This window comes from Sciurus vulgaris (genome assembly GCF_902686455.1).
Source record: "Sciurus vulgaris genome assembly, chromosome: 17".
Lineage (NCBI taxonomy): Eukaryota > Metazoa > Chordata > Mammalia > Rodentia > Sciuridae > Sciurus > Sciurus vulgaris.
In genome coordinates this window covers 60,224,853-60,237,756 of record NC_136478.1, presented here as the reverse complement: position 1 = coordinate 60,237,756, position 12,904 = coordinate 60,224,853, and the positions used below count along the sequence as shown (strand labels likewise).

The window sequence follows — 12,904 nt, the reverse complement described above, 5'->3', positions numbered from 1 at the left end:
GTCTGGCTGAGTAGGGTGGCTACAGGAGTTGGGAGGGAGGGGCTGTATCAGAATCCCGGAAAGAGGGGATTCTGGGTCTTGGGGGTACTAGTGCGTGCGACGGTTCCCCAACAGAGAGGAGAGCCTTAGAGGCTGGATTTGTGCTGGTTGAAACAGAATGTCTGTGGGTACAGAAGAGGATCTTGGAGAGACCTGATTCCTGAGGAGAAGGCGTGGTTTGAGTCTGGGTCTCATGAATAGGGGAGATAGGGTGCCAAGTGCAGTTGTGCAGATTGATCCCATAGACAGGGGGAACGGGGCCTGTGAAGTCCAGTCCATGCCAGTGTCCTGCTGTGGGACTAGGTCAGCATGCTGTGGGGCATGCCCTGTAGTATTTACTAAGGTGTTAAGGGCTAGGGTAGTCTTTGGGGATGGGGAGGAAGTATTGGGCCCTAGAGAGAAGAGGAAGACAGATTTCCAACAGGGAAAAATAAAAACTCTTCCCAGAGGGAGGTTCAGAGAGGATAAAAAAAGATCAACAGTTTAGCCAGATGTGGTGGTGCACGCCTGTAATCCCAGCAGCTCAGCAGGCTGAGGCAAGAGGATGGAGAGTTCAAAGCCAACCTCAGCACTGGCAAGGTGCTAAGCAACTCAGTGAAACACTGTCTCTAAATAAAATACAAAACAGGGGTGGGGATGTGGCCCAGTGGTTAAGTGCCCCAGAGTTCAATACCTGGTACCAAAAAAAAAAAAAAAAAAAAAAAAAAAAAAACACCAGTTTAGAAGGAGCATGTGTGGCCTGCAGAGACTGAGCACCAGGTGACAGAAGCTTGAGCAAGCAGAGAGAACAGACACTCCAGGTTTCTGATTTCTGACAGGGTTTGCTGGGACTCAGACTGCTGGTTCTTCCTGGAAGTGCCTGAAGGTCTGAACTCAGGTGCTCCTTAGGAGTCTGGGCCTGAGAGGGGAGGACCCAGCTTTTGAGTCTGTGGGAGCATAAGGGAGCTCGTTCCCAGGGAGGAAGGGGCTGTGGGCTGGGAGATGGGCATTCTGAGGGTGGAGTGGCTGGAGGTGGGTCTGCCCTGGTTCAGGAGGGCAGTCGTGTGCACCTGGGTCCCTGGAGGAGTTAGGAAGAAAGGAGGGAGGGAAGGGCCCATGTTTAAACAATTTTATTACTCATGGGGGCTTCCGGGCGGTGCTCACTCCCGCTTCCGCAGGTGGATGTAGATGATGCCGCTGACCAGGGCGAGGGGGAAGGCTACCCAGGCCAGGGCGAAGCAGTAGCCGAAGCTGCCTCCGCGGGGATGCTTGGCCAGGATCTCCTCGGCGTGAATGGCGTAGATCAGGGCCCCAGTGAACACTGCCACACCTGTGGGAAGAGGGGGCGCCGCGTTGTGCCGGCAGATGATGCTTCACATCTGCCAGGGAATGGGTGAACCCCCGCCTGCCGCCTGCCGGGGTGGTGGTTCTCTCCCCCAGCGACAGGCAGTGGAGCTACTGAGGGGCCTTGAGAACTAATTTCATCTGTGGCTCCTATTTGCTTCTCTGTAGTATGAGACAATGACGTCCATCTGTCCGTCTCTTCATCCAGCCATGGAATTTTTTGAGTGTGTGTTTTACAACCTTAGCATACAACAATGAATTAATAAAACCAGAGAGGGGCTTTGCATGAACTGAGAAAGATAATGTTTTCAAAGCCAGGGCTTATGATTAACTTAACTCTTTGCACCTGACATGTAAAAAAAAAGTAAATAAAACTCCCTTAAGTGTCTGACATAAGAGTAGTTACACCAGAGATAACAGCTTGCTGAAATCCCATTACCATTGTGATCTCCAGCTCCCCTTTGGGGTATTCATTAGCAATACCTCATTCCTGGGACCCAAATTATTTACCCATCCTCTGACTCCTTGAAACCCTAAATTACCTCATGCCAGCTCCCCCATGACTCAGGGCAAAACACTGAGAACTACAACTCCCATCAGCCCCTCGGGGCAGAGAGGTAGTTCACTGGGACGCTTCAGGTGGTTCTCCAAATGTTGGACATTGTTTTCTTTCACTAGATGTCCTTGGACCTCAGGCATCCTGACACTCCCCAGCCTTCCCCTCAATGCCCCAGTGGGGGGATGGGGACGCTTACTGGTACAAAGCTGACAGAGGCCAGTGGCATAGAAGAGCCCTCCTCTCCGCATGGTGTAGAGCTGGAACATGAACAGGATGAAGGACAGACAGCAGAGGATGAGGGAAAGCACCATGAGCACCTGCACCGCCTTCAGCCAGCCTGCAGGAGGAGAGAGAGGTGGAAGTCCTGGTCCCACCTTCTGTTTGCTCATCATTTGCCCTGTCCCTTCCTCCATCCCCCTCCCCCATTTAGAGCCATGCAAGTTTAGATACTTAGTATAGTCACATGACCTTGAGCCCTGTGACCTTGCTAAATTCCCTTATCAATTCTAGTGGTTGCTTCGCAGAATTTAAACGGATTTTTCTACACAAACAAACATGTCTACTAGGAATAGAGATGCTTTTTACTACTCAGGTGCTCTACCACTGAGCCACATTCCCAGTGAGATGCTTTTTACTAATTCCTTTCATTTCTTTTTCTTGCCTTGGTTACCTCCAGTACAACACTGAATAGAAATGAGGGCAAACCATTTGCTTTGATCTTAGGGGAAAAGCATTTAACTTTTTTTTTTTCCCCTGGTGCTGGTGCTGGGACCCAGGGCCTCTAGCAGGCTAGGCAAGCCTCCACCACTGAGCCACATCCCCACTTCTTTCGCTTTTAGACGGATGAAGCTTCATTCCTTTGGAACTCGGGTTCCTGTGGTCCCACCCTTTAAGAGACTTAATGTTCCACCCCCTTGGAACTTGGACAAATTGTTCCCATGCTCCACTCAGGACACCATCTCTATCTCCTTAAAACTTTGGAACTTTCTCCATGTTTCCTAAACTTACAGCATGTGGTCTTCACCCTTCCGAGTCATTAGGAGCGGGGCTTTTAGCCCAACCTCTTTAGAACAGTAGCAATGGGGTCTGCTCTCCAGACCGCTGTGGCCACATCAGCCCCACCCACTCAGCCTCCCGGCCCGCGGCCTGCCCAAACTTTGGGGTTCTCAACTCTGTCCCAGAGTTGGGAGGAGACTTGGGGTTTCCCCTACCCTTTTGTAGACTAGTCCCCACCCCTCGGTCCTTACCATTCTCACTAACGTTACTGCAGGCCCAGGTTTTGGTGCCGTTGTTCCACGTGCAGTCATACCAGAGGTTCAGGGACTCCTTTCCCGGGAGAGTCCACCAAGACTGGGATGGAGAGAGAAAGGGCGGAGTCAGGAGTTAGGAAGGGAAGATGCGCAGGGTCAGGAAGACTGTAGGAAAGGTTAGACACGGAGCAAGGTGTGAACAGCGGGCACAGGGAGGGCACAGAGCGAGTAGGAGAGGGGGTGGGGACTAGAAAAAGGGGGTAGCGCCAGAGTGGTTTTTAGAGGAGGGGTGTGGCCTGCCTGCAGGGGAGCGGGAGGCTCCGCCTCCAAGAAAGCTTACCTTGTCCAAAGTTGCTACAAAAAGCAGGATGAGAATGAGGATGTGAAGGGCAGAGACCACCAGCAGGAGGAGCGACATGGCTGTGATGGGAGCCTGGGGAGTGGGTAGTCAGGAGATGGAGGCTCTGGAGGTTGGCACCAAGGTGGGTGGGCTACTCCAATCCCAAGGGAGGAGGCTGGGCCTGGACCCCTGGGTCTGAGGGAGGAGGCTGGGCCTGGACCCCTGGGTCTGAGGGAGGAGGCTGGGCCTGGACCCCTGGATCTGAGGGAGGAGGGCTGGGGCTGGACCCTTGGGTCTGAGGGAGGAGGCTGGGCCTGGACTCCTCAGGGAGGAGGAAGTTGAGTTCTGTACTAGTGCCTTCCGACAGGGCTGGAGATTGCTAAGAGTTCAGATCCTGGGTGCTGGAATGAGTAGGACCAGCAATGTGGCCCCTGTTTTCTCAGATCCCTGTCCCTGGGGACATATGGGTCAGCATATGAAAATTCAAGTTGACACCCACTCCCCCATTTATCAGGAGCTAGGAGACAGGCATCCTTGACTCACACCACTCCCCTCCTGGGGTGGGGGAGGAGGGGGGCCGGGTGACTCATCTGGTGACTCATCCACCCCTCTGCCTCTAAGCACCAGGGAAACCCCAGCCCCTGGCTATGTCCACGAGGTCCTCACCCCACCCTCCTGCCAGACACCTTCTTGGGGAGATGGATGAGATGGGTTGGGAAGGTGAGGCTGGAGAGGAAGGAACAGCCTCCCAGCTCATTTCAATATCCAGAAATGGGGGCCTGGAGGGTCCTCAGACTGGAGGTGTTCACGCGCACCTCTTGATCTCGGGGCCCTTGGGAGAGAGTGAAGTCCTGGGGAGAAACTGCACGATGCTTTCCTGTCCGGGACTCTACTGGGACCCCAAAATTCATGCCGGCCCCACCCCTTCCTGGATCTCTACCCCAAGTGCTGAAACGCTTCTTAAATTACAAGGGTATCCACGGCGGGGTGGGGGCACCGAGAAGCGGGGTCTTTCCCATCCTGGGGGTGTCTTTCCCAACCTGCTGCGCTCCCAAGTAAATAAATAAATCCCATCCCGAATAACGGACTGGAAACTTACCGAGAGCCGCGGAAAAAGTCAAGAGTTGGAGTCTCGTCCCTTGCTCGGGCCTCCGTGCCCCGCCCTTCTCCTCCCTCCTTCCACCCTCTCGAGGCCCCCGCCTCCCTCGCCGCCTCCCTCCCTCCCTCGCTTTCCCCTCCGTCGGGTTCCCTCCTTCTCCCCACCCCTCTCTCTCTTTCTCTTTCTCCTTCTTCCTCTCACTGCCTGGGCCTCTCTCTCTTCTGTCTCTGTCTCTTTCTTCTCTGTTCCTCTCAATATATACTGACCCTTTTATACCCACCCTCACCGCACCCAGCTGAGGTCTGCAGCCAGTGGGAGGGTCCAGGCAATTGGTTTCTCATTCTCTGGGCCCCCACCCAGTGCCCCCAGACAGGCATCGTCCGGGGCTCCCTCCCAGGATCGAGATCCTCGATCCTGCCTCGGGTCCTCGGGGCAGGCAACAGGGGTAGGAGGGTCCGATTCTCAGGCCAGCTAGACTGGGTCTTGTGCTGGGATCGGATGTCTGCTTTCCTTGATGGATTTTGGGGCTGGATAGTGGGAGGACAGGAATCTCTGGAAGGAAGCGATTCCTGTGACAGGGATTGGGCTTGGGACTGGTGGTGAGGGTCAGAGGAACCCTTGTGAAACTCTGCAAAGGTGGGGTGGAAGTTAAGAGTCCCAGTGCCATCATTTCCTGAATGGGTGAACTTGGGCCAATTATTTCATTTCTCTGAGCCTCAGTTTCCTAATCTATGTAGTGGGAATCATTATTCTGACAATAACTAATAAGCTTATAACAATAATTCTGCTAGTTCTGAATGAATAAGGCAACACCAGACTTGAGACATACTTGAGATTGACACACTGGAGACATTTCTTTCTTCATCAAACATTTATTGAAGGGACACTGTGAAGCAGAAATCAGCGATAAAGAAAGCAGACATAAACGGCCATGGAGTTTGTCTTCTAGCAGAGGGAGATGGGCAATAAAAAGAAACATATTGGTGAGGAAGACAAATTTGACAGTGATAAGTGCTTTGAAGGAAATTGAGCAATGGAGATAATGACTGGGTGGGGGGAGGCTATTTGAAACAGGTAATCAGGGAAGGCATCTTGGAGGAGGCGACACTATCTGAGACCCCAAAGACAGGAATCATTTGAGTGCTGTGGAGAAACAGAAGTACAAAAACTTTAAGAACAAGCTCCGGCTGTTTGGACAGCAGACAGAAGGGCCAGTGTGGCTGGAGCAAAGGAAGCCAGAGGGAGTGGTGGGAAGGGAATCAAAGGGTGCCCTTGAAGACCCAGGGAGGAGTTTGGATTTTATTCTATGTGCAGTGGGAAGCCACTAGAGGGCTTTAACAGAACTCTGGCACCAGGGACTTAATGTTAACTATTATTATTGTCTACTCTTGGGATACTGATTTAGGGTGTGTGGGGGTGATTACTACTATGGACCTGGATCTCTTTGAAGGGGACCAGGTGTCAGGGTCCTAATGAATTGAGTGTTGGGGAATGGATGCTGAGATGTCTAGGTATCTGATGGGGCCAGAGCTGGGTGTCCTGATTTGGGCTCCCTGAGGGGATAAGGGATTTATAATTCAGTGACTGGGTGGGTATCTGACAGACCCACAGGCTAGGGTACTAGTATAACACAGACTCTAGAGCCAGAGTGGTTGGATCCAAGTCCAAGTCGTTGTACTCATTCTGGGCAAGTTACTATAACTTCTCCCCACCTGTTTCTTCATCTGTAAAATAGGGATGATAGTAAATCCATCATAGTGTAGTTCTTAAGAGTAGGCACTATAATTCTATGTGCTACTTACATCAGACATTGGACCCTGATTCAGGGTCCAGGGACACAATTATTTTATTTTCTTGATAACCAGGACTGACCCAGGGGTGCTTAACCACTGAGCTATATCCCGGCCCTTTTTACTTTATCTTTTTAATTTTAAGACAGTTGCTTTGAGCCTTGCCAAATTGCTGAGGCTGGATTTGAATTTGTGATCTTCCTGCCTCAGTCTCCAAGTCGATGAATTGCAAATTTTGGGGGTCCATTGGGTCCCAGGGCTAAAGTCTGGAATCCAAAAATGAGAATCTTTCGGGGAGGGAAATAAGTAGTCCCAAACTTAAATTGCTGAGGACAGAGACCAGGACTGAACTCTCCTCAAGGAAGTTTAAAAGTCTAGGTCACTGAAGGAAAACTTATGGGCTGGAGGAGGGTGTCTTGTGCTCCTCTGGGAGTGCAGGGGGGCGCGAACTCCAGCCTTGGGAGGAGTAGGGGATCAGGGACCAGGAAGATGTAAATTGAGCTGTGGCCGTGAGAACACCCCTCACACGCTGAGCCAGGTTCGCAGGATTGGATCAGAGCCAGACTTAGGTACGCTGGAGGGTGTTTTGGGGGTGAGGGAAGGTGGGCCTCTGTGGAAGGCGAGAACTCGGACGCGAGGGCGAGGGCGGTGGCGGGATCTCCCTCTCCCGGGCCTCTGAGGATACAAGCTGAGCTGAGCGTCCGCGAGTTGCTTCCTCCCACAGGAAACCGCAGCGTCAGGCACACCCAGCCTGCAGGGAGAGGCGCCCACTGGCCGCCAGCGAGGGAGGCCCACGTGGGCATAGCTGGCGTGGAGGGGGCGTGTCCTGTGGAAAGTGGGTGTGACTAAGAAGGGGCGTGGCCAGAGGGTGCAACGGCGGCTGCGCCGAGGTCCCGCCCACTTCCGCCTCCCAGTGCGCAGACTCGGTAAGTGGCCAAGGGCTTTTGGCGGCTTCTTTGGAAGCCGTTGGCCGCGCATGCGTAGCGAGCTTCGGCGAGGACCAGAGGCAGCGGTGAGCGCTCGTCCCGCTACAACTCCCGGCTTTGGAACAGCCTCCTTGCTAATGAAGTCTCAAAATAACGTGGCCTTAATCAGCCTGAGGCACGTGTTTCTCCGACCGGTCCTAAAGGACCTCGGGCTAGCCTAAAGCCTTCCAGACGTTTCTCTCTAGGATCTTTCCACTATTGCCTCTCCCTCCCGGAAACACACAGCCTGCCGCTCACAGGCCCGCGACACTCCTCAGATCCTCACAACCCCAACACAGACCGTCCCGACCTCCCAAGGGCCCTCCGGGTTCTAGCGCCTCCCGTGTAGCCCGCCCCTCCCACGTTTTCGCAGGACACTTAGGCCGCCTCTCGGGATCCGCCCCTCCAGTGCTTGAGTGCAGCCCCTCCCCTTAAATACCACCCATCCCCGCCCGTCGCAAGTCCTTGGTTCTTCCTCCCCACCCCGCCCTTTACAGGTTCCTGGCTCCTCCCCTCACCCCGCCCTTTACAGGTCCCTGGCTCCTCCCCTCACCCCGCCCTTTACAGGTCCCTGGCTCCTTCCCTCGCCCCGCCCTTTACAGGAGGTCCCTGGCTCCTCCCCTCACCCCGCCATTTACTGGTCCCTGGTTCCTCCCCTTACCCCGCCCTTTACAGGTCCCTGGTTCTTCCCGGTCAGGCCCAGGCAGCCCCACCTTTTACAGGTGCCGTTGCTCCTCCCCTCAGCAACCCTGAAGACCGGGACCACCTGGGTCCCACACCTCCCTGACTCTCCCAGCCCCGCCCTCGCAGGCCCTGCAGCCGGTCAGTCTAAGCCCCCCAGAGTCCCACGAGTCTTTCACTTGCCGCCACCTCTGCCCCTCCTCCGCCTTTCCTTCCCAGCTTCTCCCCCGCTACCTTGGTCCCTCCCCGGACGCTGTCCTCTGGCCTCATTGGTCCTTTATCTCCCCAGTAACCAGATCACAACAGTGATCACAACTGTGAGCTTAGAGCACTAAGGACACAGGTCAGGCACTCCAGCAGGTAGGGCTGGGGCTCCCCCTCCTCTATCAGACAGCCCTGTCCTCGGAGATACCGACAGCTCACGGGATCTGTCTCCTTGCACGCAAGTCCTAGAATGTGCGAGATGGGAGGTCAGGAGGGGTGTGGGGTCCCAGCCTGAGAGAAGTACCCTGGGAGGAACTGAGACTCAGAGAGGTCAGAGTGGTTGTAGTGTCTTCCTCTTCTAAAGCCCAGTCCCTGGCAATTCTCCCTCCGTTCTCCTCCCCTCCCTGAACTGCCGGCTTTCTGAAGGCTCTCGTCAATTCCGACAGGACCCCCGCCCTCTTTGGCCAAGATGCCTTTGGAACTCTCAGCAAAGAGCAATCGCTCGGAGGATGGAAGCGAGTCCTTCTTGGAGGGAATGAGTAATTCATACATTCTTTTTTCCGCTTATCTTTTTCCTGTCCTTAGCTTTGCTAAGTTCCCGGTCCCGGGTCGAGCTCCGGGAGCGCCCTCTAGTGGGCAACAGGCATGCGTGCGACTGGACGTGGCGCCCCGCAGATGGGGGGTGGGCGGACCTGAGCTGAGGGGTGCGTCAGGAACACTGGCAGCAGCAGAAATTTGAGTGGGGCCCAGAACTTCTCCCAAGAATTGCTCTGGGAAGAAGGCAGGGAAGGCTGTTTCTGCAGAGAGAACAGCAGGTGCCCGAAGTAGGATTTCTCTTGGAACTGTTGACACCTGGAGTGGGAGAGTTCTTCGTCGTCAGGAATATCCTGTGCGTTGTAGGATTCCTAGCAGCCATCCCTGGCTTCTCTTCATGAGATGTCAGTAGCACACCCAGCCCAAGTTGTAGCAATAAAAATGTGTCCAGATATTGTCAAATATCTGTGGGGTCAGAAGTGCGCCTGGTGAACCACTGGGTCTTGGGAGGTGGGGAGGTGGTGGCCAAGACTGGAGAGATGGGCAGGGTCAGGTTATGTGGGGCCTTGAAGGCCAGGCTGAGGAGCTGGGACATTGTCCTGTGTGCATACTGTGCCTGGGGAGTCTCTCGAGCATGGAAGGTCAGTGTCTACTCTGAGTGTAGAAGGACCCTGGAGACTGTAAATGGAGGCTGTGGAGGAGACTGGGTGATGGTTCAGGCTGGAAGGGATGAAGCGAGCCTAGGGGACCGGCGGAGGGAGTGAGGCGGCAGGAGAATGGGGCGGAGGGCTGCTGTGGTCCTTGCTGAAGGGGAGGATGGAGCCAGAGCTTTCTCAAGTCCCACGTCGATGCTCCAGGTTCCAGAGGACCAAGAGGTGTTCCAGGAGCGCCCTCTAGTGGGTAGACAGATATGTGCCCAAACTCCAGGTGGAGTGGGTTTAGGGGAAAGACCGAGTATAGCTTGGGGTAGGGGGAGTGGGACTGGACAGGGAAGCTGGAGGGGTGCAGGGACTGAGATGTAGTCCTAGTGAGGTGTTGGGGGCTGGGTCGCAGTTCATCTGTAGTTTGTGAGACCCCAAAGGGACCAGGATTCCAGGTCATGGGGAGAAGGGGGTTGGTGGCCCCCATCCCTATTAAGTCCCTTGCCTGGTTCCACCCTCAGTGGACTGGGAGCTGAGCAGGTTGCAGCGACAGTGCAAGGTGATGGAAGGGGAAAGGCGGATCTACAGCAAGGAAGTCCACCAGCGCATCAACAAGCAACTGTGAGCTGAGCACCTGGGCCTGGGCTGGAGGAGAGTAGAAAAAGGGCTGGCCCTGGCTCCTGGGCTGAGCGGGGAGGACTGGAGCAGAGGGTTGTCCTTTAGAGATGCTGAGCTCTGTCCACTTGATGGCCTCTCCTCCTGCTCCCTGCCTGTGTAGCGAGGAGATCCAGCACCTGGAGCAGGTGCGGGCCAAGCTCCAGATGCAGATCAGCATTGCCCAGAGCCAAGTCAAGAGGCTGCGGGACAGCGAGCGGCTGGAGAACATGGACCGCCTGCTGAAGTGCAGGGCCCGGGCGCAGGCCAAGGTGGAGGAGCTGCAGGAGCAGACCAGGGCCCTGGACAAGCAGGTGGGTGCTGAGCACAGGCTCTGTGGATCTACCCAGGGCACAGTGTAACCTCTCTGAACCTTAGCTTCCTCCTCTGAAAAATGGGATCTTCAAAAATATTTCCCTGATGGAGTTTTGGTCATTGAGAATGTGGGTGATCAGTGCTTGGCACAATCCCAGGCATTCAAGGTGGGGGAGGGGCTGGTGCAGTTCACTGGGAAAGGCTCACCTCGTGAATCAGCAGACCTGCCTGGGAATCCCCGCTCTGCCACATCAGCGCTGTGTGGCCCTGGAAAGCCTTCACCTCTCTGGACCCCCATTTTTTCATCTACAAAAAGAGGATGGTGGAATACAGTAGAATTTAGAGAGATTTCTAATCTGTCACTTTGAGACCTTGCTATTTGTCCTTGCAAACAATGTGATTTTTCTAGGTTAGTGTTCTTTCAAGTTTTTATGACCATGACTCATTGTGATACATTTTGTATGCATCCAGATGCATATAGGTATAAACACACACATCCATATCTGAAACTAAAGTTTCACCAATATTTACATCATTCTATGAGGGATTCATTCTGCTATTTTTTCATCTATTTTTGATTAAAGAGCATTGTTTGTCTACAGCAAATGTTTTCTGGCATATTATCGACTCACAAATGGTAGTTTGAAAGTTGCTCCTGTGTAGTGGTCTCTGTTAGTTTCTTATTGCTGCTGTAACAAGGACCACAAAAGATGGCAGCTCTAAAAATCTGATGTCCGGAGGGGTCTTACCGGGACAAAATCAGGGTGTTGTCAGGGCTGCATTTTCTGGAGGCTTCAGGGTTAATCTGTTTCCATACCTTTTCAGCTCCTGGAGTCCACTGGATCCTTTGGTTCCTGACCCCTTCCTCTGCCTTCAAAGCTGGCCATGGTTGTTGCGTCTTTCTTGGGCTGTGTCACCTCACTGCTGCTTTTGCCATTAACTCTGTCTGACTCTCGTGCCTCCCCTTTCACTTTTTTGGATCCTCTGATCAAATTGGCCCCTCTGGTTTAGCCAGGATAATTTTCCCATCTCCAGATCCTTACCTTTATCACAAAGTCTTTTTGGCTGCTTAAGGTAACGACATGTTCACAGATCACAGGAATCAGGATGTGGATGCCTTTGGTGACCCTTACTCTGTCACATGTTCATGGCTTTATTCCATTGAATGTCAGTCATCTGTTTGAGCAGCCTTCCATATCATTGACTGACTTTTGGAAGCTGAATTCAGGTTTTCACTTTAGACTTGTGGCTGTTCCTGGGAAAACAGTGGCTTAGTGGGTGTGGTCTGCTTCAGTTGATTTCCTTCCTCTTCCATGGAAACTCAGTTGAGTCAGGTCCAAGCAGGATGATGTGCCATTTTGATACCGTGGATTCTTTTGCCCTAAGAAACCTGATTATGGAGAACTGTAGGTCAGATAGGGGTTGGTGTCCCCACAGTAGAGACCCAGGCAGTCCCTCAAAAGGTCAAGAAAGAATGTAAAAGTGGTCAGAAAATAAAACAAGATAACTTTCAGAGGAACCATAGCTAGATCTAAAGCTGATTTCTTCCTTCCTCCCTTCCTTTCTTTTGTGGTACTGGGGAATGAACTTAGGGGCGTTTTACCACTGAACCACATCCCCAGCCCTTTTTGTTTTGTATTTTGAGAAAGGGTGTTGCTAAGTTGCTTAGGGCCTTGCTAAATTGCTGAGGGAGGGCTCCAACTTACGATTCTCCTATTTCAGCCTCCGACTTGCTGGGATTACAGCCATACACCGCCATGCTCAGCTAGACAGCTTATTTCTTAAAAGAAACAGAAAATAGTGAGTTCAGTTCCAAGTACCACACACACACACAAAGAAGAAAAAGAAAGAAAGATTATAATTTCCTTGCCAAAGGAGAAAACTGTCAAAGGACTGTCAGTGAAATATCATTCAAGAACAAGAGAACAGAGGAGAAATTTCCTGGCAAAGAAAAATGTAGTCTCCAGTTAGAGTTTTACTAGTGGTGATTCTGAATTAGCATTTCTCAAACTATATGTTGAAGGGTCAATTGAAAAAATTTTAATCTGTTACTGTTTTTTTTTTTTTTTGGTTGTTGTTACTGGGGATTAAACCCAGGGAAGCTTCACCATTGAACCACATCTCCAGCCCTTTTTATTTTTATTGTGAGACAGGGTCTCCCTGAATTGCTTAGGGCCTTGCTAAGTTGCTGAGGCTGGCTTTGAACTCATGATCCTCCTGCCTCAGCCTCCTGAGCCACTGGGATTACAGGTGAGTGCCACAGCACCCAGCAAATCTGTGCAATTTTACTAGATGTCAGCTACACTTCAATAAAACTGTTTAAAAATTCCTACCTCCCACTGTATAAAAACCTCAATTCTACTTGGATTAAGAATATAAATGTGAAATATGAATATTTTAAAAAATTATAAGAGGGTTTTGTAATGTTGGGAGAATAACTAGTGGGTCCTAAACTCTGTTGATTTCTTAGTAATTTTTTTAGCCCCTAGAGAAATCCCTACCAGTCAGAG

The 12,904-nt window shown here is 52.4% G+C and overlaps 2 protein-coding genes and 1 long non-coding RNA gene across 20 annotated transcripts in view; 1 reads left to right on the top strand and 2 right to left on the bottom strand.

Moving 5' to 3' along the window:
• LOC306648945 overlaps positions 1-12,904 on the bottom strand; it is a 440,075-nt gene that overhangs the window by 29,649 nt on the left and 397,522 nt on the right. The window lies entirely within an intron of this gene.
• Positions 1,133-4,767, bottom strand: EMP3 (epithelial membrane protein 3 (MAM blood group)). 2 transcript variants are annotated; one of them, XM_079119446.1, is made up of 5 exons: positions 4,611-4,767; positions 3,512-3,604; positions 3,169-3,271; positions 2,118-2,258; positions 1,133-1,348 (listed from the first exon to the last, which is right to left on the bottom strand). In XM_079119446.1, the coding sequence occupies exons 2-5, from the start codon at positions 3,587-3,589 to the stop codon at positions 1,179-1,181; spliced, it is 492 nt and encodes a 163-aa protein (XP_078975572.1). In that variant the 5' UTR covers positions 3,590-3,604; positions 4,611-4,767; the 3' UTR covers positions 1,133-1,178. The 2 variants fall into 2 exon arrangements, with proteins under 2 accessions (XP_078975572.1, XP_078975573.1); XM_079119447.1 differs by lacking the exon at positions 4,611-4,767 and having other exon boundaries at positions 3,512-3,627.
• Positions 7,308-12,904, top strand: part of ODAD1 (outer dynein arm docking complex subunit 1) — a 46,455-nt gene continuing 40,858 nt past the window's right edge. For 6 of the 17 annotated variants that reach the window (XM_079119427.1, XM_079119415.1, XM_079119425.1 and 3 more), the window contains exons 1-4: positions 8,338-8,502; positions 8,677-8,789; positions 9,947-10,046; positions 10,204-10,393. In XM_079119427.1, coding sequence (XP_078975553.1) covers positions 8,501-8,502; positions 8,677-8,789; positions 9,947-10,046; positions 10,204-10,393 — 405 coding nt within the window. In that variant the 5' untranslated portion in view covers positions 8,338-8,500. Of the gene's footprint in view, positions 7,327-8,074; positions 8,188-8,335; positions 8,503-8,561; positions 8,581-8,676; positions 8,790-8,820; positions 9,140-9,946; positions 10,047-10,203; positions 10,394-12,904 lie in introns of those variants that run through there. The other 11 variants (XM_079119420.1, XM_079119418.1, XM_079119432.1 and 8 more) reach the window with 11 other exon arrangements.